The sequence below is a fragment of the Scyliorhinus canicula genome, chromosome 2 (assembly GCF_902713615.1).
Source record: "Scyliorhinus canicula chromosome 2, sScyCan1.1, whole genome shotgun sequence".
In the NCBI taxonomy this organism is placed as follows: domain Eukaryota; kingdom Metazoa; phylum Chordata; class Chondrichthyes; order Carcharhiniformes; family Scyliorhinidae; genus Scyliorhinus; species Scyliorhinus canicula.
Genome location: NC_052147.1, coordinates 30,046,865 through 30,069,482, shown reverse-complemented (window position 1 = coordinate 30,069,482; position 22,618 = coordinate 30,046,865). Strand labels below are relative to the sequence as shown.

General features: G+C 49.2%; 1 protein-coding gene across 2 annotated transcripts in view; it reads left to right on the top strand.

The window, feature by feature from the left end:
• LOC119951867 (sodium/potassium/calcium exchanger 4-like) overlaps positions 1-21,624 on the top strand; it is a 295,680-nt gene extending 274,056 nt beyond the window's left edge. For both annotated transcript variants that reach the window (XM_038775239.1, XM_038775240.1), the window contains 3 exons: positions 3,077-3,189; positions 4,208-4,273; positions 18,477-21,624. In XM_038775239.1, coding sequence (XP_038631167.1) covers positions 3,077-3,189; positions 4,208-4,273; positions 18,477-18,629 — 332 coding nt within the window. In that variant the 3' untranslated portion in view covers positions 18,630-21,624. The remainder of the gene's footprint in view (positions 1-3,076; positions 3,190-4,207; positions 4,274-18,476) is intronic.
• The last annotated feature ends 994 nt before the right edge of the window (positions 21,625-22,618 follow it).

Below are 22,618 nucleotides of genomic sequence, written 5' to 3'. Positions count from 1 at the left end.
GAAATAATATTTCACTATTGCTGTCTGAATTTTTTCCATAACTTATAAAACTTCTTTTTCAAGTGTTTGCAGGAGAGCACAGTCGAGACTAATCTCTTACCACATCCCTTGTATCACTGTAGTGATAGGATCCACCATTTCCATAACTTCAACAGCAAGGAATGACTGCCATTCTACATTGAAAGGAAACTCTGTGTGGAATGTTCTCATTCTGCCCATGCAGGATTTGGTGGTGGGTGGGCAAAGAGGATCTGGCGAGAGGCAGAAAGTCAGAAACCTGGCAGCGTAAAATCCCGCTGCAACTCTCCCAATGGCGGGCTGGGCTTCCTGTTGGCGGGTGGCACAAATTCCATTTGCGTTTATTTCCATCTCATGAATGGTCGTTAAAACTGCTGCCCACCGGCATCACATCAATCTGCCACGCCAGGGGGAAATCGTGTCAACGTCAATAATAATAATAATAACCTTTATTGTCACAAATGGGCTGACATTAACATTGCAATGAAGTTGCTGTGAAAATCCTCTAGTCACCACACTCTGGCGCCTGTTGGGGTACACAGAGGCAGAATTCAGAATGTCCGATTCACTTAACAGCACATCTTTCGGGACTTGTGGGAGGAAACCGGAGCACCCGGAGGAAACCCACGGAGACACAGGGAGAACATGCATACTTCGCACAGACAGTGACCCAAACAGGAATCAAACCTACGACCCCGGTGCTGTGAAGCAACAGTGCTAACCACTGTGCTGTTGCTAAAGAGTGACGTGCATAAGGCGGTCCTCGATTCGCCACAGATGTCGGGTTTGAGTGCAACAACCTTCTGCCACAGCGCTGTGCTGCTCCTGATGCCAGGGCAGACTGGTCGAGCTGGTCTTCATGGGCAGCACCATTCTGCTGGACTCACCCTGGGGAAGTGCGCGGTCAATTCCAGCCCCACCCGTCCGAGAAGCACAACACAAGCCAATTAACCAATAATTCTTATAAAAATACCTAAAGTCTTTTGCCTTTGCTTGTCCAATAATTACAGTCACCAGGTTTGTAATTTAAACACAATTAGTGTTTAGTTATAACAAGAACTAAAATATGCAGCAGATACAGTTGGTCAACTATTAACCAACTTGACCCCCACTTTAACTCACCACTCCCCCCACCCCACCCTCTATACACACACACTGACACAGGACAAACAAACACAGTGGGGTGGAAAGGGTTAAAAAAAAAAGCATAGATGAAAGAGAAAACAGTCTTTTCTTCAGATGATGCTTTTCAGCAAGCTTTCTTCACAGTAATCTTATAAAACAGTCTTTGTTTTGTAGCCTGTACTGGTTTTCCTGCAGTTTTTAAGAACACCGTATCGCACTATGCCTGGAGAGGCCAAGACTTTGATTCGTCAAGCTTTGCTTTCAGTTTACGGTTCGCCTTCAGGCCTCTGTAGTTTAGAAAATGCAGTTACCACACGCAGCAGGCCCTCTGGAGAGAGAGAGATAGCCGGTTCACCTCAGCTTTTCTGGGGAGAGTTTGCAGATTCTGGACTTGGCCTAGATGCGTCCAGGCTCTCTGCCAGTTCAGAAACATAGCGTTTCTGTTGAGAAACGGAGAGAAGAGAGTAGGAGGACCTCCTCGGGTCCTCTGGGTGGGATTCTCCAGCCTTGTTGCACAGTAGCTAGAGCGAAACGAGGCCGGTGAATAGCGGGAGAGGCTGAAAATGAGAACCGCGCCAGGCGCCAAATGGTTTGCAATGCAACTGGCCTGCTCCCATAGGGGAAATCGGGATCTCACCATAGCATGGTGAGAAACAAATTCTCACCATTTAAGCCCTATTTCCATAGAATTAATGGGAGCCATTCCTTATCCAACGGCCTCCTGTGATTCATTGGCCTCCCCAGCAAGTGGTGCTGTTTAGTTCTCCTTTTGAAAAACGTGAACCTGAGGGAAGGGCTTCTATGGGGGGCCGAGGAGGTGAGTATCACCTTTGCTCACAAGCAAAGAACCCGGGGGTGCTGGGCATGCTACCCCAGTGCTTTGCGGTGGGGGGGGGGACCCTCGGCTGCGGGGGCATCCCGGTTGGGGTGGGGGACCCTCCGTGGGTCAGTCTCCTCAAATCGTGGGGCCGGCCTCCTCGGCGCCATTGTTCCAAGCTGACTGGGGTTGGCTGAGCAATTGCTGTTTAATGGTGCTCGACCTTGTTAGGGGGGGGGGTGGCGTTTGTGAGCACGGCCCCGGTGAATCGGCGAACCACTATTTGTAGTGAGATGCCCGTGGGGCCTCATTAAATGGACCAATTAACGTTGAATAGCATTGCCGGCCTTGCTGCGGCGGGAAGCTCGCAGCACTTCCCGCTCACTACTACACTTAGAAATTTGTCCGGGGAATAGTGTCCTCTGCCTCAAAATGGGAGAATTCCACCCAGTGTGTTCTGGGAGTTGTCTGCTCATTTAGTGAATACCCCCAAGCGAATCATTTTAATTAGGATAATGCTCTCTGTCTTCCTTTCCCCTTGCCTCAGGCCATTCCCAGCACTTCTCGAAACCAGCCAGGTTTTCTCCAAGTTGGTGTACCACCTGCATCCCACGCAAAATATAGCCATTGTAATAGAGGGCACGGGTGTATTAATAAAACATCCCGTTTTCTTCAGCCACGCCGATTGGCCAGTTATTTGGAAGAAGGGAGAAGGGAAGAAGGGAGGCTTAATGTGTTGAAGGATGGTTTCCTCCCAAAAGGAACCATTGGAAGCCTTCCACTACTCAAAAAGCTCACCAGCTGATGATGGCCCTTTCCATTGTTGGAGGCCTCGCAGCAGCCTAATTCTGGACATGGATCTTTGGCACTGTGCCCATGATCCTAACGCGCAAAACCCAAATTGTTCATGTTAGATCAAGCGCAGTGCACCTCACTCTACCTGAACTGAATTCTCACAGACATAAACGTGGCTGCTATCTCAGTAAAACTCTGAACCAACAGTTTTAGTGGATTTTGTTCACAGCAACAAAAAAAAATCAAATTCTTATGAGTTAGTAACAAATTGTCGCTCAGACAGCCAGACAGATTTTGATAAGTGTGTTTTATTTTATATAGGCATGGGTGATATGGCAGTGTCTAACACAATAGGAAGCAACGTTTTTGACATCCTCGTGGGCCTTGGTCTGCCGTGGGGCCTTCAGACAATGGTTATTAACATGGGTTCTGTTGTGAGTATATTTTACATTTCCCGGTGGTCAACCCGGTCGATAGTTGCGCTTATGTTTTCTTGGTTTTTTTTCTAGCAGTCCTATTAGAATTTTGAAGAGCTGAAGAGTTCATGGAGTCATTAAATTAGCACAGGGCTAAATCACTGGCTTTGAAAGCAGAGCAAGCGGGCCAGCAGCATTGTTCGATTCCCGTAACAGCCTCCCCGAACAGGTGCCGGAATGTGGCAACTAGGGGATTTTCACAGTAACTTCATTAAAGCTTACTTGTGATCATAAGAACGTTGCCTCAGTAGGTGGATAAATTCACTGAATGGATGTTTACAATCCAATTCACCGACATGACCATTTTATGAGATTGGAAAGGTCAATTCATAAATCCATGACATGAGATCGCAGTCTATGATTTTGTCAGTGATATAAAGATCGAGGTTTTGAGATGAGAAGCAAAAATGAGACTGCAGTTATATTTTAAAATGCGTGCAGTGTCTGCTTGTGCAACCTGAATTTGAAATTGAAAAGTGAAAGTGAAAATCGCTTATTGTCACGAGTAGGCTTCAATGAAGTTACTGTGAAAAGCCCCTAGTCGCCACATTCCTGCGCCTGTTCGGGGAGGCTGGTATGGGAATCGAACCATGCTGCTGGCCCGCTTGGTCTGCTTTCAAAGCCAACGATTTATCCCTGTGCTAATTTAATGACTCCATGAACTCTTAACGTCCTGCAATCAAACCGTGATCATATTTCATTTTCCACTCTGGGAATTGAAATAACCCCCTGACTCAGAGGTGAGAATGCTGTTGCTGAGAATGAAAACACCATTTAGAATTATTTGATAAAATAATCAAAATAATTATAAAATTCCAACTTTATGGGGAAATTCCAACTGGCAACCTTGACCTCCACAGGAAATAGTTTCCTAAGCGGATTCAAGTGCTGTTCAAGTGTTCAGAGGCAAGGGTCATTTTTAATGCTGCAGTCTATCCTGCATTTTGGAGCTGAAGTGATTCATTTTGTGTTACAGGTACGCATCAACAGCAGAGGCCTGGTCTATTCTGTCATTCTTCTTCTAGGATCTGTGGCACTCACGGTAAGCATGTTGCTTTCCACACAGTCAAATATTGCCGAAAGGTGCAGGTTGTATCTTCAGATGGGCGGCATAGTGGTTAGCACTGCTGCCTCACAGTGCTAGCGACCTTGGCTCGATTCTGACCTCGGGTTACTGTGTGAAGTTTGCACGTTCTCCCCGTGTCTGCGTGGGTTCCCTCCGGGTGCTCCGGTTTCCTCCCACAGTCCAAAGATGCGCAGGTTAGGTGGATTGGCCATGATCAATTGCCCCTTCGTGTCCGAAGGTTGGGTGGGATGGAGGGCCTGGGTGAGGTGCTCTTTCTGAGGGGCCGAATGGCCTCCTTCTGCACCGAAGTGATTCTATGATCCACAATGTGTAATGGCTGATGGATTGCAACGCCATGTTATGCCTTTTGTCGGCCAACCCTGGAGCAGCGTTGACGCTACTTGTGAAAATGCTGGTCTCGTACTGGATTATGAGGAAGCTGAGACGTTCTGGCAGTGATGATTTTAGAAAAGCTGTGATATTGTCAAAACTCTAATTGGGACTATATTTGGTACTAAATAGTGCAACTATGCTGAAAATAGTAAGGATTATATTTAGCACACATACTGATAGCTCCATCATTCCATCGGGAGATATGACAGTCTGCTAAACTCTCTCGGGCAGTTGTGGTGTCTGATTAATCACAACATAGACACTTGTAATCTCCTGATAGGAGCAAAACCTCCGATTTATGAAGGAAAAAAAATTGAAAATTCCCCTCTGACCTCCTTAGCTTTTTGAAACATCTTCAGGAGACCCTGATTAAGTGACGGAATATCTATCTCTTTTATGAGGTGACCTTCACCCCAGGCAGAAACAAGCCTAGCTTCCTCCAGAAAATTCAGCAGATCAGCATTCACCACTGGCTTTTCCTTGCACAATGTGTTTGCAGAGAGTCACAGTGTTTTGAAAGCATGGAAAGAGGCTATTCGGCCCATCGTGACTGCTGGCCATCAAGCACCAATTTCCTCTCATGCCATTTATCAGCATTTGGCCCGTAGCCTTTTATGCAGCAGCATTTCAAGTGCTCATCTAAATATTTCTTAAATGTTGTGAGAGTTCCTGCCTCCATCACCCTTTCAGGCCATGAGTTCACAATTCCAACTACCCTCTGGATGAAAAGGTTTTCCCTCACATTCCCTCTAACCCTCCTTACGTTAAATCTGTGCTCCCTGGTTATTGACCTCGCTTGTATTGACTACTCTTCCCCTGGTCATCGTCTTGCCCTTAATATACTTTGAAAACTTCAGAGAGTCGTGAACACCGCCCAGTCCATCACACAAACCTGCCTCCCATCCATTGACCCCCATCTCCCGCTGTCGGGGGAAAGCGGGCAGCATAATCAAAGATCCCTCCCACCCGGCTTACTCCCTCTTCCAACTTCTTCCATCGGGCAGGAGATACAGAAGTCTGAGAACACGCACAAACAGACTCAAAAACAGCTTCTTCCCCACTGTCACAAGACTGCTAAATGACCCTCTTATGGACTGACCTCATTAACACTACACCCTGTATGCTTCATCCGATGCCTGTGCTTATGTAGTTACATTGTATATCTTGTGTTACCTATTATGTATTTTCTTTTATTCCCTTTTCTTTCCATGTACTTAATGATTTGTTGAGCTGCTCGCAGAAAAATACTTTTCACTGTACCTCGGTACACGTGACAATAAACAAATCCAATCCAAAACACCTTTACATTTTTCTTAATTTTTATACTTCCTCGCTGCTCTCCTAATTTTTTTTCTGTGGCGATGGCTGCGTTGGACTGGGGTGAGCACAGTAAGAAGTCTTACAGCACCGGGTTAACGCCCAAAAGGTTTGTTTTGAATCACCAGCTTTCGGAGCGCAGCTCCTTCCTCAGGTGAATGAAGAGGTGGGCTACACAACCATATATGTATAGACAAAGTCAATGATGCAAGATGATACTTTGAATGCGAGTCTGTGCAGGTAATTAAGTCTTTACAGGTCCAGATGGAGCAACTGGAGAGAGGGATGATCACAGGTTAAAGAGGTGTGAATTGTCTCAAGCCAGTACAGTTGGTAGGATTTTGCAAGCCCAGGCCCGATGGTGGGGGGTAAATGTAATCAGACATGAATCCAAGGTCTCGGTTGAGGCCATATTCAAGCGTGCGGAACTTGGCTATCAGTTTCTGCTCGGTGATTCTGCGTTGTCGCACATCCTGAAGGCCACCTTGGAGAACGCTTACCTGAAGATCAGAGGCTGAATGCCCTTCACTCCTGAAGTGTTCACCGACTGGAAGGGAACATTCCCGCCTGCCGATTGTCGCACGATGTCCGTTCATCCATTATTGCAGCGTCTGCATGGTCTCCTGGATGCATTTGAAAATTACGCCCCCATTAAGCCTTTCACACGTCGGCTATCCCAGTTAATATTGGGCCGGTTGAAATTCCCTGCTATTATCACCCTATTATTTTTACATTTCTCTGAGATTTGCCCTTCTATCTTACCCTGACTGTTTGGGGGCCTATAGAACACTCCCAGCAATGCGGTTGCCCATTTTTTGTTTCTAAGTTCTACCCATATGGTCTCTTTGAGAAACCTTCTAAGATATTATCCCTCCTTACTGCAGCAATTGACTCCTTGATCAATATTGCAATGCCGCCTTCTCCTTTACGTTACCCACTGTCTCGTCTGAAGTCTCTCTACCCCTGAATATTGAGCTGCCAGTCTTGCCCCTCCCTCAATCATGGGTGAATTCTCCGGTCCACCAGCCGCGTTTTCCTGGGCGGCGCACCCTCACTGGCAGCGGGATTCTCTGTACCCGCCACCTGCCAATGGGATTTCCCGTTGTGACCAACCGATGGTGCTGGGAAACCCGTGGGTGTGGGTGCGCTGCCGGCGCAATGGAGAATCCGGCCGGAGGAGAATCCAGCCCCATGTCTCTGTGATAGCAATAATCTCATATTTAACATTTCACATGCCCTTGCGCATAGCACAACACTTTTCTCATCTAAACATCATTTACTAAACATGGGACCTATCCCTAAACACATCTTGATCAAACTCTCCAACATATCTTGTTTTTTTCAAGCTGTTGGCTGCTGATGACAATGTGGGAGCTGTATTTGTCAGTTTGATGAAAGCTTTATGATGTTGGGAGCTGTATTTATCAATCTAATGATTACGTTCTCGCGTCTGAGAGCTTTATTCATTAGTCTGATGGTGTATTTATTAGTTTGGGACCTGCATACATCAAGCTAATGGCTGCTTTCAGCAGCCTGAGAGATGTATTTATCAATCTGGGACCTGTACTACCCAGGTTTCATTCACTGGAACAATCTAAGAACTTGATTATCTATTCTAAGGATTGTTTATCGTTGAATGTTGAATTTAACAGCTTGGCAGCCTTTTACATGGTGGTCCCATGTGCCTCTCCTCGGGCATTGTTAAGAATTTGCAACAGCCTTTGTCTGAAAACAGTATTCCGTGACTCAATTCAACAGTGTTCAGGAGGCAGAAGGTTTCCTCGAGCTTTGCCACTCGTATTTACCAGTCCGAAGTCTCTGTTTATTATTCCAAAATCTGTGTGAAATTTAGTGCCGGAACCTGTCAGGTCAATCAACCAAAAAATCAGTGGCATCAGGACATCCCTGGGTTCAAATGTGTACGTGTAGTATGACCATCGCTAGAATGTGCATTCAATGGGATCGCGCATCCACAACTGCTGGTTCACTGTCCATGGGAATTTTCCTAGACTCCCAGAAAATGCTAAACTCCATTCTAGGAACAACTACTGTTCCTGGACGTTGAGGGCCATCTCGCTGTTCTACAATGGAGGGCATCAGAGCCGAACCCAGTCCTTTGTTCGTCTGATGTCTGCTCTTTTCAGAGTTGGGCATGGGTCCATTATCAGAAATCAGACTGCTGATTGCTACCTCCCCTCTTCCTCTACCCTTCTCCATCCCTCAACACCAACCCGCCGCACCCCCCCCTCCCAACTTCCCCAGCTCAGGACCCTGGGTTGCATTGCAGCAACTCGACAGTTAACGGAGCCAAGGTCACTCCATCCTGCACAGACTGCAGATTGAACAGGGCCTGCTCTGTTAGTATGTTGTCATGACGTACGGTGCATTTCCTGCACAGACCCAATAAAGAAAGATTCATTTCCATGATATGCTCGATCTGTATTTTGCCCCAGTGCCAAATATTACTGAGAACAAAGCGTAGATCTGCATTATTCCTCACACTAACCCTGTCACTTGCTTAGAGAACATCTTTAAAAATTGGCTTAAGTGTCATTAAAGCAGCCAGTGATTGTGAGTGTGCAAACTCTTGGACAGCTCTGCACTTTTTTCATTACTGGTGTCACGGCAACTATCTCCCATTAGCTAATGTCAGTGTTAAAATCATGGAAAAACTACCAGTTGAAAAGAAGCCAGTATTGTGGTGGTCTTGAGGGGCCGTGGGTCGCGTCCTCTCTCTGAGCCAGAAGCTCGGGGTTCAAGTCCCACCCCAGTATTTGATGGCCAAGGAAGGCGCGTGCATAACGTGGCCAACAGGTTGAGTGTTGACTTGCAAATCTTCCAACAAACACGCCAATGGCTGAGGGTAAGAGTGGGAGAGACTCCTGGACAGTCACGCTTGATGTGGAGCTTTGACAAAGAGTCATCGGACTCGAAACGTTACCTCTTTTCTCTCCCTACAGATGCTGCCAGACTTGCTGAGATTTTCCAGCATTTTCCCTTTTGTTTCACACTTGATGTGTGTTCTTCCCGCTTGTCAGGCTGTACCCAGTACCACATCCACCCCTTTGATCCCATAAGTGTAAATGCATGGGATCGCTAGTTTTGGGCAGGCCTATTTCCCAGAGTGAGTCCGAGATACATACTTTCTTTACAATATTAAAAGTTTATTCAATTACATACTTGGTTATAGTTATAAAAAAAACTTGCACAATTTCATCTTTACATATTTAAAAACCAATCTCTATGGGCGCGATTCTCTGGAAATATTTCTAAGCCCGGCGCTCGGCCCAGCGAGGCCGATAACACTATTCAATGTTAATTGGTCCACTTAATGAGGCCTCATGGGCTTCTCGCCGCAAATGACGGCTCAACAGCTGATTTGCCGGGACCGCGATCGCCAGCTCCCTGCTAACGAGGTCCAGCAGCACTGAAGCTGCACTTGCCCAGCCAACCCCTGCCAGCTCGCAACAATGGCACAAAGGAGACCAGCCCCAAGATTCGGGGAAGCTGATCTGGGGAGGCTCCTGGCACCAGTAGAGATCAGGAGGGTCCCAGATGGTGAGCCATAGGGCAGCCAATGTTGCCTGGGACATGATGGCGGCAGCTGTAAGCTCGGAGAGTGTGACAAAGAGGACTGACCTCCAGTGCCAAAAAAAGTCAACGACCTACACCGGGCAGCATGAGTGAGTAGACATCAACGGCCCCCACCCCCTCCAACTCCCCATGCGACCCCCCCCAACCCTCCCTCAACAGGTCTCAACAGAATGTCTGCCTCGCTGGGTGATGTCATCCAGTACCAAGCTGACCTTGATGAGGTTCTGCAGGACATGTCCCACTCTCAGATGGGAATGGTCGAGGCGCTGCAGAGCTTGCCCCAGTCGCAGGTGGGCATTGCTGAGGCGCTGGCAGAGCATGTCCCAGTCACTGAGGGGCATCGGCGAGTGCAGACGATGGGGACCGCCAGGGCTGGCAGAACCAGATGACGCAGGGGCAGCCGGGGCTTGAGCCAGCTGCCCTCCGCCTCAAGGTGAACCCCAGGGCCCTATGGGCACCGACCGGGAGGAGGGAACACTGGGTGCCAACCCGGACCCGTCCAATGGAGTGGCAATGGTGGCCACCAGCTCCCCCGGGTTCCACCCCTCTGACGAGGACGCGTCTCGAAGTCAGCACATAGGACAGGGCGGTACGGCTGAGCATGTGCCGTGCTGGCAAGTGTGCCAGGGCCCTCTGGGCCTCAGAGCCCCTAGAGGACGCCCGCCGGGGCATCGAAGGCCAAGGGACGAGGTAAGCAGCTGGCTGCCTCCACCTCAGATATGCATCCTGGGGGAACACCTAGACGTGGTAGTGGTAGAGCTAGGAGTGCCTGGCACATCAAGGATCACTGAGGGCACCGGGGGAAGGGGAACGGGGTGGGGGGTAGATAGGGTGGATGGGGGGGGTGGGGGCAACACCATCCGGAGAATGGGGACTTGTATTACAGCTTAAGCACCCTTGTGCACAACCAGTATGATGCCTCTGTCACTTTCATCCGAAATGCAGGCCGACCTCTGAACCCTTGACCCATCTCTCCAGGCAACCCCTCCCCCCCTGCCCCGGCACACCACGTGCAGGTGATGGGTGTGAGCGTGCACTCAGCAGACAGGCAGGGGTCAGACAATGGCATAGATTGAGGAGCACTGGCGCCCAGCTCTCTGGGCGTTATCATCACCCCCCCCCCCCCCCCCCCCCCCCCACCTGCCCTCGACAGTGACCCACTGACAGTGCCAACACAATCCCAGCACCCTGGAGTGATGTGACACAGACCCTGGGTGGGTGGGCAATGGGAGTGGGGGGGGGGGGGGGGGGGGGGGGGAGGGGGGGTGACGGGCCAGGCCACATCCTAAGTGAAGCGGACAGGTATGAGGGCCTCCATGGCCCTATGGACTTGCCGGACCCTCGCTGCTACCGCCTGTCCTGCAGCCTCTGGCTGGGCCTCAGGTTCCTCCCCGGCCCAGTCACCCAGACCCTGCTGGTCCAGCTCCTCATCATCATCCTCGTCCTCCTCCTCGGAGGTGGCCGCATGTTCCTCATCACCAACCTCCAGCACATCGCCCCGCTGCTGTGCGAGGCTATGGAGACACAGCAGAACACCACAATGCGGGCGGCCGTCCGGGTGGTGTACTGGAGTGCGCTACCAGAGCGGTCGAGGGTGGCACTGACGGGGTGCCCCAGTAGCACCAGCAGTACCATGGCACCACCCTGCCCAAAGGGCATGCAACTGGAGGCCTCCGATCCTCTGGGAAAACCCCACGATTGCCAGTCCGTCTGGTCCCCCGTTTGTGGAGACCAGTGGGGGAGTCCGCCGTGGCCCAAGGTGTACATTCGAACAGCAAGGAAATTGTGTGGTACCTGTGCCATGTCCTCGCGGACCTGGCACCACATGGCGGAGGAGGAGGACACCCGCTCCCGGTGGCCGTCAAGTTCACCACAGCCCTGAACTTTTACTCCTCAGGATCCTTCGAGGGCTCAAGTGGGGAACTGTGTGGCATCTCACAGGCCATAGCCCACAGGTGCATCCGACAGGCCGTGTTTGCCCGGGCAGAAAACTATCTCAACTTTGACATGGGCCAAGCACAACCGGATGCCCAGGCAGCAGGTTTCCTCATCATCGCTGGGATGCCACATGTCCAGGGGGTAGTGAATGGCACATATGTTGCCCTGCACACACTGGACCATCTGGGAGTGCCCTACGTTAACAGAAAGGTGTTCCACTCCCTGATCATACAGTTTGTGTGCGACATGAAGATCATGCACGGGTAGTGACCATGACAGCTACCTCCTGGGGTAGCCGGTCATCCCCGGCCTCTTCGAGGGCCACCCTAGGATGGGCGGCTGGCTCTTGGGGGATTAAGGCGTACCCGCTGAGGACGTGGCTAATGACCAGTAAGGAGGCCGGAGACCGAAGCAGAGACTTGCTACAATGAGGCCTACGCGGTCACCAGTTGTCATTGAACAGTGGATCGGACTCTTCAAGATGCGGTTCCGATGCCTCAACCCATCCGGATTGTCCTCCAGTACACCCCCCAGAGGGTCGCCCGGTTTGTGGTCATCCGCTGTGTCCTCCACAACCTCGCACAGAAGCAGGGCAACAAGATAGAGGTGGGTGATGAGGAACATGTGGTCACCTCCGAGGAGGGTGATGAGGAGGCGCTGGACCAGCAGGGCCAGGGAGGAACTGGAGGAGCAGCCAGAGGCAGCAGGACAGGTGGCACTGGCGAGGGTCCAGCAAGCCCGGAGGGCCAGGGAGGCCCTCATACTCGCCCCCTTCACTTAGGACGTGGCCTGGTCCGTCATCAGTACCTTACCCACCCCCTACCCCCATCTCCCCACCCTCCCAGGGTCTGTGACACAACACTTCAGGGTGCTGGGCAGGGGGGTGATGATAACCTGCAGAGAGCTGAATGCCAGTGCCATAGTCTGATGCTTGCCTGTCTGCTGAGTGTTCACTCACACCCATCACCTGCACACGGTGTGCCCAGCAGGAGGGGGAGATGCCTGGAGAAATGAGCCAAGGGTTCAGAGGTTGGCTCGCATTGCGGAAGAAAGTGACAGTGGTGTCATACTGGTTGTGCACAAGGTTGTTTAATGTGTGATACAATTCCCCACTAACTCTCCCGTTAGTGCCACACACACTCATCACCCCTTCCTCACCCCCTACCTACCTCTTTCTCCCCTCCGCCGGCGCCTTCAGTGATCCTCGATATGCTTGGCCCTCCTAATTCTACCGCCACGTCTTGGTGTCTCCCCTGGAAGCACATCAGAGGTGGTGGAAGCCAGCTGCTTACCTCATCCCAAGGCCTTCAGTGCCCCTGGCGGGCGTCCTCTGGGGCCCCGACGCACTCGTTGGCGGCATTGTTCCAGATACTGGCTGCGGGACACGGCCTCATCAGAGGGGTGGGAGTGGCTGGCCACCTTCGCCACTCCATGGGTACTCAATGGCAGGCCCTGGGTTGGCCCCCGGCGCTTCCTCCTACCTGATGGTACCCATGGGCCCCTGAGGGGGACTCCATGGGACAGAGGGGCAACTGGAGTGAACTCCAGAGGTCTCTGAATCATCTAGCTCTGGTAATCCTGAAGTCTCCCCATTGTCTACACCATGGAGGCGATGCCCTCAGCGATGGTCCTCAGTGACTGGGCCATGGTCTGGAGTGCCTCAGCAATGTCCACCTGCATATGGGACACATCTCTCGGTGACTGAGACATGTTGTCGAGGCCCTCAGCCATGGCTGTGTCAGGCTGAGCCATGCCTTGGGACATCACCACTCAAGATGCGGATGTCATGCTCCAGGTTTTCCACTGCAGTCGCCACCCTAACAGTGTTGGCCTCAGTGCCACGCATTGTCGGCACCATCTCCTGCGCCATTCGCTTTGGGAATCCTCCAATAGACCTCGCTGGAATGTCACTAACACCCCCCTCCTGATGTGCATCAGCAACTGTGTTGTCCCAGACTGTGCCCCAGAAGCCTGTCCATTGATTGTCACCCATCGAGGTGTGTCTCTGCTCTGATGGAAGATGGGGCTGAAAGCTGTGACACCTCGATGGTGGTCTCCTTGGAGCTCTCCTCCAAGGTAGTTTCTTGGGTGGCAGGGGTTGGGGACGGCTCTGAATGGCCCGGCCTCATCAGGTGGAGATCCTACAAGGCAATGGACACGTGGTGAGTGAGAGGGAAGGATCATTTTGTCCGACATCAACAACTCACTTGAGGCAGGTCATCTGGGTGAAGGGGCAGTGGATCCTCACCTCCTGCAGTACAGGCCAACCTCGCTCTCAGTGACTGCTCTTTCCACGGGCAATCCAGTGAATTCCAGGGCCCATTCCTCATGGGGTGAGGACTCGAATCTCTGGGACTCCACCTCCCGGACTTGACCCTTTCCCATTTATTATTGGCTATCTTCTTCTGCAGGGATAAAGAGAGGGCATTGTGGCCGGCATGCTTGATGGGTCGGGGGTCTTTAGCAGGTGGCATGTGTGGGCACCACACCTGGACATGAAGGGGTTGTGCTGGTGGGTGCCAGGGAGTTCTGAGGAACAAGCATGAATATCGGATTTTGGGAGAGTGTGAGGTGTCAGCCAGTGAATTGGTGGGGGTGGGGGTGGTGTTGAAATTTGAGGGGGGGCAGGTGGAATTGATGCCAGGAGAGAGGTGGTAACTTACCCTTGGAAGGTCATTGGTCTTCTTTCGTCATTGTACAGCGGTCCTCCTGGACATGCTTCCCTCACTGACAGCCACTGCCATTATCTCCCAAGCGGTATTGGTGACCCTGCTGCTGGCCCTCCGATCCCTTCAGGGGAACAGGATGCCGCGCCTCTGATCCACAGCATCATGAAGCCTAGTGAGGTTGGCGTCCCCAATGCGAGAGGCAGGTCTGCGCGCTGTCATGCTTGTGTGTTGACTGACGGAGTGGTGAGGGAGCGTTTAAAAGCAGCTCCGCCTAGTTAGCGGTGAGGTGCTGAGGTGTGAATCTGGCGAATCAGACGGCGAGGCAGCCAGCAATGAAAATATCGTGGGGACTCATTTCGCCGTTGCAAAACGCCCCACCAGACACGCCCAAAACCGGACCACTGTGAAATAGCCAAGCTGACGGAGATATTTTGTTACCCCGTCTGTGGTGATGTGCATCACTGTAAATAGTGATAGCCAGGGAGGAGATTGCAGAGCCTTTGTCCTTGATCTTTATGTCGTCTTTGTCGACAGGAATAGTGCCGGAAGACTGGAGGATAGCAAATGTTGTCCCCTTGTTCAAGAAGGGGAGTAGAGACAACCCTGGTAATTATAGACCTGTGAGCCTTACTTCAGTTGTGGGTAAAATGTTGGAATAGGTTATAAGAGATAGGGTTTCTAATCATCTTGAAAAGAACAAGTTGATTAGCGATAGTCAACACGGTTTTGTGAAGGGTAGGTCATGCCTCACAAACCTTATTGAGTTTTTTGAGAAGGTGACCAAACAGGTGGATCAGGGTAAAGCTGTTGATGTGGTGTATATGGATTTCAGTAAGGCGTTTGATAAGGTTCCCCACGGTAGGCTATTGCAGAAAATAAGGAAGTATGGAATTGAAGGTGATTTAGCGGTTTGGATCAGTAATTGGCTAGCTGAAAGAAGACAGAGGGTGGTGGTTGATGGCAAATGTTCATCCTGGAGTTCAGTTACTAGTGGTGTACCGCAAGGATCTGTTTTGGGGCCACTGCTGTTTGTCATTTTTATAAATGACCTGGAAGAGGGTGTAGAAGGATGGGTTAGTAAATTTGCAGATGACACGAAGGTCAGTGGTGTTGTGGATAGTGCTGAAGGATGTTATAGGATACAGAGGGACATAGATAAGCGGCAGAGCTGGGCTGAGAGGTGGCAGATGGAGTTTAATGCGGAAAAGTGTGAGGTGGTTCACTTTGGAAGGAGTAACAGGAATGCAGAGTACTGGGCTAATGGCAAGATTCTTGGTAGTGTAGATGAACAGAGAGATCTCGGCATCCAGGTACATAAATCCCTGAAAGTTGCCACCCAGGTTAATAGGGCTGTTAAGAAGGCATATGGTGTGCTAGCCTTTATAAGCAGGGGGATTGAGTTTCGGAACCACAAGGTCATGCTGCAGCTGTACACAACTCTGGTGCGGCCGCACCTGGAGTACTGCGTGCAGTTCTGGTCACCACATTATAGGAAGGATGTGGAAGCTTTGGAAAGGGTTCAGAGGAGATTTACTAGGATGTTGCCTGGTATGGAGGGAAGGTCTTACGAGGAAAGGCTCAGGGAATTGTGGTTGTTTTCGTTAGAGAGGAGAAGGCTGAGAGGTGACTTAATAGAGACATATAAGATAGTCAGAAGGTTAGATAGGGTGGACAGTGAGAGTCTTTTTCCTCGGATGGTGATGACAAACACAAGGGGACATAGCTTTAAATTGAGGGGTGATAGATATAGGACAGATATCAGAGGCAGTTTCTTTACTCAGAGAGTAGTAGGGGTGTGGAACGCCCTGCCTGCAACAGTAGTAGACTCGCCAACTTTAAGGGCATTTAAGTGGTCACTGGATAGACATATGGATGAAAATGGAATAGTGTAGGTCAGATAGGCTTCAGATGGTTTCACAGGTCGGCGCAACATCGAGGGCCGAAGGGCCCGTACTGCGCTGTAGTGTTCTATGTTCTATACAAGGGGTTAATGTAAATGCATGTAGACTAGCTAGACACTAGAGGGAGCACCAGAGACATGACACACAGACACTCAACCAATAGGTCAGTAATATAGGACACGCCCAATGGGCATTCACGATACACACTGAGGTGACACGACCACAGGAGGGCATTACACCAATCCATATATAAAGGACACCACACACATGATCTGCCTCTTTCCAGTGGAGCCAGTCAGTGAGTACAGATACAGGGTTGATTCAACATCACTCCCACCACGTGGATTGTAGCAGACTGGTTAGTCAGTCTGAGTAGCTATAGTAGGATTAGCAGTAGTGTCGAACCCGAGTAATAGAAGTGCATATAGTTTAATAAACATGTTGAAGTTATCTCCATGTCTGAACCTTCCTTTGTCAAGTGCACCACAAGCCGCTTATGCCACACTTAGAGCATAACAAGACACCGTCTTCTGGAAGGACACTGTCATCAGACATGTCTAACCTGGTTTATCGCTGGGGGGGGGGGGGGGGGGTGGGGGGGGAGCCGCCGGTTAGTCCATCAAGCATGTGTTTAGATGGCAGCCTACAGCACTGGGTTTGACCATCATTCAGTCTGAGGTAACATTGAAGACTGCCTCCCCCTCCTGTAGTGATATGCAGACATGTATCCAATGGGTAATCAGAATAAGACACAAACAATGGGTAATCAGAACACCCACAAGAGAGCACCACGCGAACACTATAAAAGACAAGACACATAGGCCCTCGGCCCCTTCCACTGGCAGAAACCTAGAGAGCAAGACATGTGTAGTAAGCAGCACTGTCACACCACCACACGTGGTCTAGAGTAAGTTCATATAGTTAGTAGAGTGTACTGTGTTACTAGAGTCAGATCAGTAGAGTGTAGAACTCATTTAGGAGCATTGTTAATTGCTGAATAAATACGTTCAACTTACCCCGAGGTCTGGAGTATTCTTTAACAGCGCTTACACCAAGTAGCGGCTTATGCTACTCAAAGTAACATAACAACACACCTCCTACGCTGCAGTAAAACCCCAGCATAAGCCGTATGAGCAAGGCTCAAATAATCAGGGTTGCTACCTGGAGAAGAAGAGCATAAGGAATAGGTATTTTCTCATTCCATACTGCCTTTTAATCTTTTACATTCACTGTACAGAAAGGGTTGAAATAGACACAGGGCTGGATTCTCCAATAATGGGGGCTATACCCTTGCGCCAGTGTAAAAACGCTGGCGTTTCACTCTGGACTTTCCTTGAAAAAGTCCTGGGTGATTCTCCCACCTGCAGGGGACTGGCAGGGCCCCGTGTGCTTTTCGGAACTCTGGCGGCGGATACAGGGCCCTGAACTTCCGGTTGGGAGTCCGCGCATGCGCACGGCAGCCTGAGGTGGCCGCCCCGTGGGACATGGCGGACTCGGACAGCAGAGCGGCATAAAAAATGTAGCCCCCCGCCCCCCCCCCCCCCCCCCGGAGATTGCGCGCACCCGCGGGTCCACGATGCCCGATGGCTCCCCTGGACATCCATGAGGCCCCCCCCCCCCCCGGTGATCGATCCCCCCGCCTCCCATCAGGGAGGCTGTGGACTGAGTCCGCAGCCGCCACCCCGAGATTCCCGATGGTCGATACGTGGTGACAACCACGTCGTCGGGAACACGGCCAGTTTTGGACAGAGAATCACGGTGGGGGGGGGGGCTCTCAATGTCTCCTTACCTGCGCCGCGTAGAGCGCACACGAGAGACTCCCGAACGAAACGCTCCAGCGGGGCCAGTCCCAATTTCCAGGTAAACGGCCATTCTCCGCGCCCCCCCCCCCCCCCCCCCCCCCCCCCCCCATCGAACACGATTTCGCCACGAAGACTCGGAGAATCCAGCCCACAGAGTTTAGAAATAATATATTCCGTGACAACAACAAATGAAGGGAGAGAAGACAACCTATGATTGAAATCTAACCAGACAAGCGAATGAAATAATGCTTGTAAATGTGTGCAGCACAGTTTACCATTATGTATTCTGCTTGTGGCCTAGTTGTAAGTTTTGTCAGCTGCTGATTGTCGCACTGACTGAGCTGGTCAGAATTATTTTCTACTCATGAAAACTGGCAATTATTTTGAGCAGTACCATGTGGCATTTTTACTTTAAAAACAGGGCCATTCTCATGTACTTTGGGAGTTTGTCAGCAATAGTCGCCAATAGGGCGTCCGGACGTGTTCCTGTTGTTAACCTCACACATGACAAGGTGACTGCATGTACTTTCTGCTGTGGTAACTGTGTATATGTTTGCGGTTCTAGGTGGCTGGTATCCACGTGAATGGATGGAAACTGGATACAAAACTCGGTATTTATGTGCTCACACTCTATGCTATTTTCCTGTGTTTCTCGATAATGATCGAATTCAATGTGTTTACGTTCGTCAACCTGCCAATGTGCCGAGACATGATTTAAGCACATCGTCAGCCACTGGGGATCGTCGAGCAGGACCTTCTGAGGCTCTCCTTGCATTTCTTTCTTCCATGCATAGAGATTGATTTTTTTTTCTCGTTTTTGGCGATTTTGAAAGTTAAATGAGCTTTTAACACAAAGCCAAAGCCAATTGAAAAAAAGACGACTGACTGATTGCCAATACGGAGCTCTCGCTCCCTCCTGTGGAGCTTTTAAGAAGTACGCCTGTACATTTTCAACTTCTACGACATCTGCAGAACAACGTTCGTCTAGATTTCCTGTTCATTTTATACTTGTGCACACAAGTACTAAATTATAATGTATTCAACAGCAAGAGCGCTAAAAAAAAAATCACTTTATTTTTCAAGGGACTTCACCACACATGTTTTGCCTGGGAAGCAATTTGTTGGGTAGCCCTTTCTGGCCTAATTTTTATTAGGCCATACTACTTGTGGAAACTTGTCTCTGTTTGCTCAGTAACTTAAAAGAGTATATATTGGAATTGTATGGACTCGAACAAGATTATTTGTATATTGGGTGTTAGTAACTCCAATAATGAATGAAAATGATAACGTTCTTGTACATTTTAATAGCAAAGTATATATCCTGGTTTTAAGTTTAAATTTTGATTCATAATATTTTGATATTATGTTATATATACATATATATATATAGAGAGCATACTAATATGACAGAGTTCCTTTTATAAAAAGAAGAACTTTGTACACATTTTTAAACATTTAATTCATTTGTTCCAGTTGTGATGGACATGGATGAATTCGCTCTTGGACTGAATTGTGAAGTGCAATATAGTTCTTGCAGCATTTTATGATATTTTGGCAATATAAAATTACTGCTGTATGTTAACCTCACTGCCATGAGTCCCTGAGTCGGACGACTTGATTTTTTTTAACAAGTCTTTCATTCCAGCCTTGGAAAATTGAGGAAAAGGGATGTTAACCCTTTAATTTGTGTATTTTCACATTTAATGGTTGTTTTCTGCATGAAAGAACAAATGAATCTTTCTTACAAACGAGAGCAGCTAAACGTAACTAGATGCAGTTTAGTAACGTCTTTGAAAACATCTTTGAAAATACGTTATGGTTCCTGTTATTGACTTTCTGTCATATACTTACATTTTTTAATGTAAGACTGTCAATGACTTTTTTTTTTAAATCGCTGGACTGCAAATCATCATTTTGCTTTTAGAAAGCTTCAGACGAAATGCTAACCCTGGAAAATTCTTAAATGAACCGACAAATTTGAACATACACATGGATTTAATTATTTCCTCCACAAAACTACACATTTCACAGAAATGAATCATGGTTACATTAGCAGGATATGGGGTTCTTCAAAGTGGCACATGTTGTTGCACTGTGACCAACTTGCATTGAAGCTATCTTGTACTATCTGCAAATGCACACTGACTAGTCCTCCTTTTAAAGGGATTCTGATGTATATTTCCCCACGCGTAATTTTATCTGCTTTTGTTCCGAACATAACCTAGCTTTCACTATTTTGAGACCCTTTTAATGGTAATTATGGCAATAAAAAGGCTGTGCCCAAAACTCAAATGTTTGGGACACTGAAATATGGTGGTTAAAACATTTCAATTTGTAGGTTTATTGATTCAGTCTTCATGATTCCAGCCTGTTTGAGCAGTTCAGTGCATTGTTGCACCTTCTGGTTTCTTTACCAGCCAAGGGATGGGCAAGAAATGTGTGCAATATGCTGCAGAGAAAACTACACAGTACCAGTGATATAAATTAGTATTTCACATTGTGCAATTTATAAAGGGTGCTCAATCCAAATGGACACCTTCGGTTTAATCTCACCAAACCAATATTTTAAGCGAATTCAACAGCTGTTGTAATACATTGTTTACTTAAAAGGATTGCCACCAAAATTGAAATGGTTACCAGTGACTAATGGGTAAATGCACTGCATGCTCTGGAATGGTCCCATACAGATCAAGAAAGTCCCAGGTTTGAATCAGTGGTTGGATGGTTGATCTCAACTGGGACAGCCACAGTTAGTGTTTCATTCCTCAGCTTTGAAGAGGTAAATCATTCAGGGTTCCCTTTCCTGACTACTATCCAGTGGCCCCCTGTCTGGGGTCAGGCTAGCCTCATTGCTCAGAACTGGAGGGTTTCTCGCACCCATGGTACAGTACATCAGCACGAGGCAGCAGCTTCAGGAAAGAAAATCTCGGGGATAGGAACATCCAGTTTTTAAATTTTCCGCACAAAAGTATAATACCGTGCATGCAGGAAATCTGAAATAAAAACACAGGAAAAGTACCAGAAATACTCAGCATTGTCTGTGGAGAAAGAGAAAGTGTAACTGTTTCAGGTCTGTAACCGTTTCATCAGAACTGGGAACGGTTATAAATGCAATAGAGCCGTGCGCATCCTCCAAATAAAAGGTGTTGCTATCAGAATCCATATGGGTCCTAGCTATGGCTGCCTTTTTGTGGAATTCCAGCATCATCCAGGCTCCTGCACTCCAATCTTGTGCTAATGTATTGATTGCTGCATCCATGGTGTTTCCCAGCCTTCCACCTGAAAATTCAATCGACGTTACTTCCAATTTCCACCCTTCTCTGACCTTCATCCCCTGACTCTTCCCTACAATCCCTTGACCTTTCTGTCTCCATTCCTGGGTATTGGCCTTCCAGTAATATTCGCTGGGCTGTCTCTTACACCCCCCCCCCCCTTCCCGCGTGCTTGGAGAGGAGCGGGTAGCCTGCCACCACATAATCACCGTCCCTGCCCCTCCCCACTCAAATTATGCCAGCAGCAGCGTTGGCGTTGTGCCAGCAGTCCAATTGAGGTGCTTGAGCGGGCAACTCTCGGAGTTGGGACTTCCCGTTTCTGAGGGTGGAAATCCTGCCTCCTGTCCATTAATGGCCAATTTAAATGGCTCCAGGTTTGTCAGTGTTCCCTTGGGAGAATCCCCTCTGACTGCTCAGCTGGGGGGGGGGGGTCCAGCTTCTCATATAATTCAGCCCACTAAAGCCCACTGACTCCCACATGTGCCTGGCCTATTCTTCCTCACACCCTGCTTGCTCTACGGACCCTATTATTCCATTTCCCCAATTCCTGCATTTCCATCTCATCTGTTCAGATGATACAACCTTCTCAGTTAGTACTTTTGGCTTTCCCCCACATCGAGTATTCCCTGTAGTTGGCAGATTCCTCAACTGCATCTGTTGTATTTCATCAACTTCTGCTCTCGCATCTTCACCTCCCTCTCAGAACCATGGTAGGGATCCCCTTGTCCTGATCTTCTAACACCACCAGCCTCCGCCTTCAGTGGATCATGCTCTGCCAGTTCTGCCACCTCCAGCGTGATGCCTCCAATAGGCGCATCTTCCCCCACCACCTCCGCTTTCAGCATTCTGATTGGATCGATCCCTTTACAAAGCTGTGGCCCACTCCTCCATCATTTCTCAAAACCTTCTCACCGTCCAAGGCCCAAAACACTCCTGGCAAGCGAAGCAGTGTTTTACTTGCATTTCTTTCAATGTATTATACTGTATTCTCTGCACACAATGAGGTCTCCTGTACACTGGGAAGACCAAATGCCCACTGGGTGAACTTTTTGCAGAACAATTTGGTTCAGTCCACAAATGTCGCCCTGATCTCTGGCCACTTAGTCATTTTAATTCTCCGTCTTTCTCCCACTTTGACCTTTCCATGGAACCCTTACAGTGCATAAGGAGGCCCTTCAGCCCATTGAGTCTGCACCGACCTTCTGAAAGAGCACCCCACATCGGCCTACTCCCCTGCCCCATCCATGCACATCTTTGGACACCAAGGGGCAATTTTAGCAAGGCCAATCAAACGAACCTGCACATCTTTGGACTGTATGAGGAACCTGGAGCACCCGGAGGAAACCCACAGAGACACGGGGAGAACATGCAATCTCCATTCTCACCCAAGGCCGATTTGAACCCGGGTCCCTGGCACTGTGAGACAGCAGTGCTA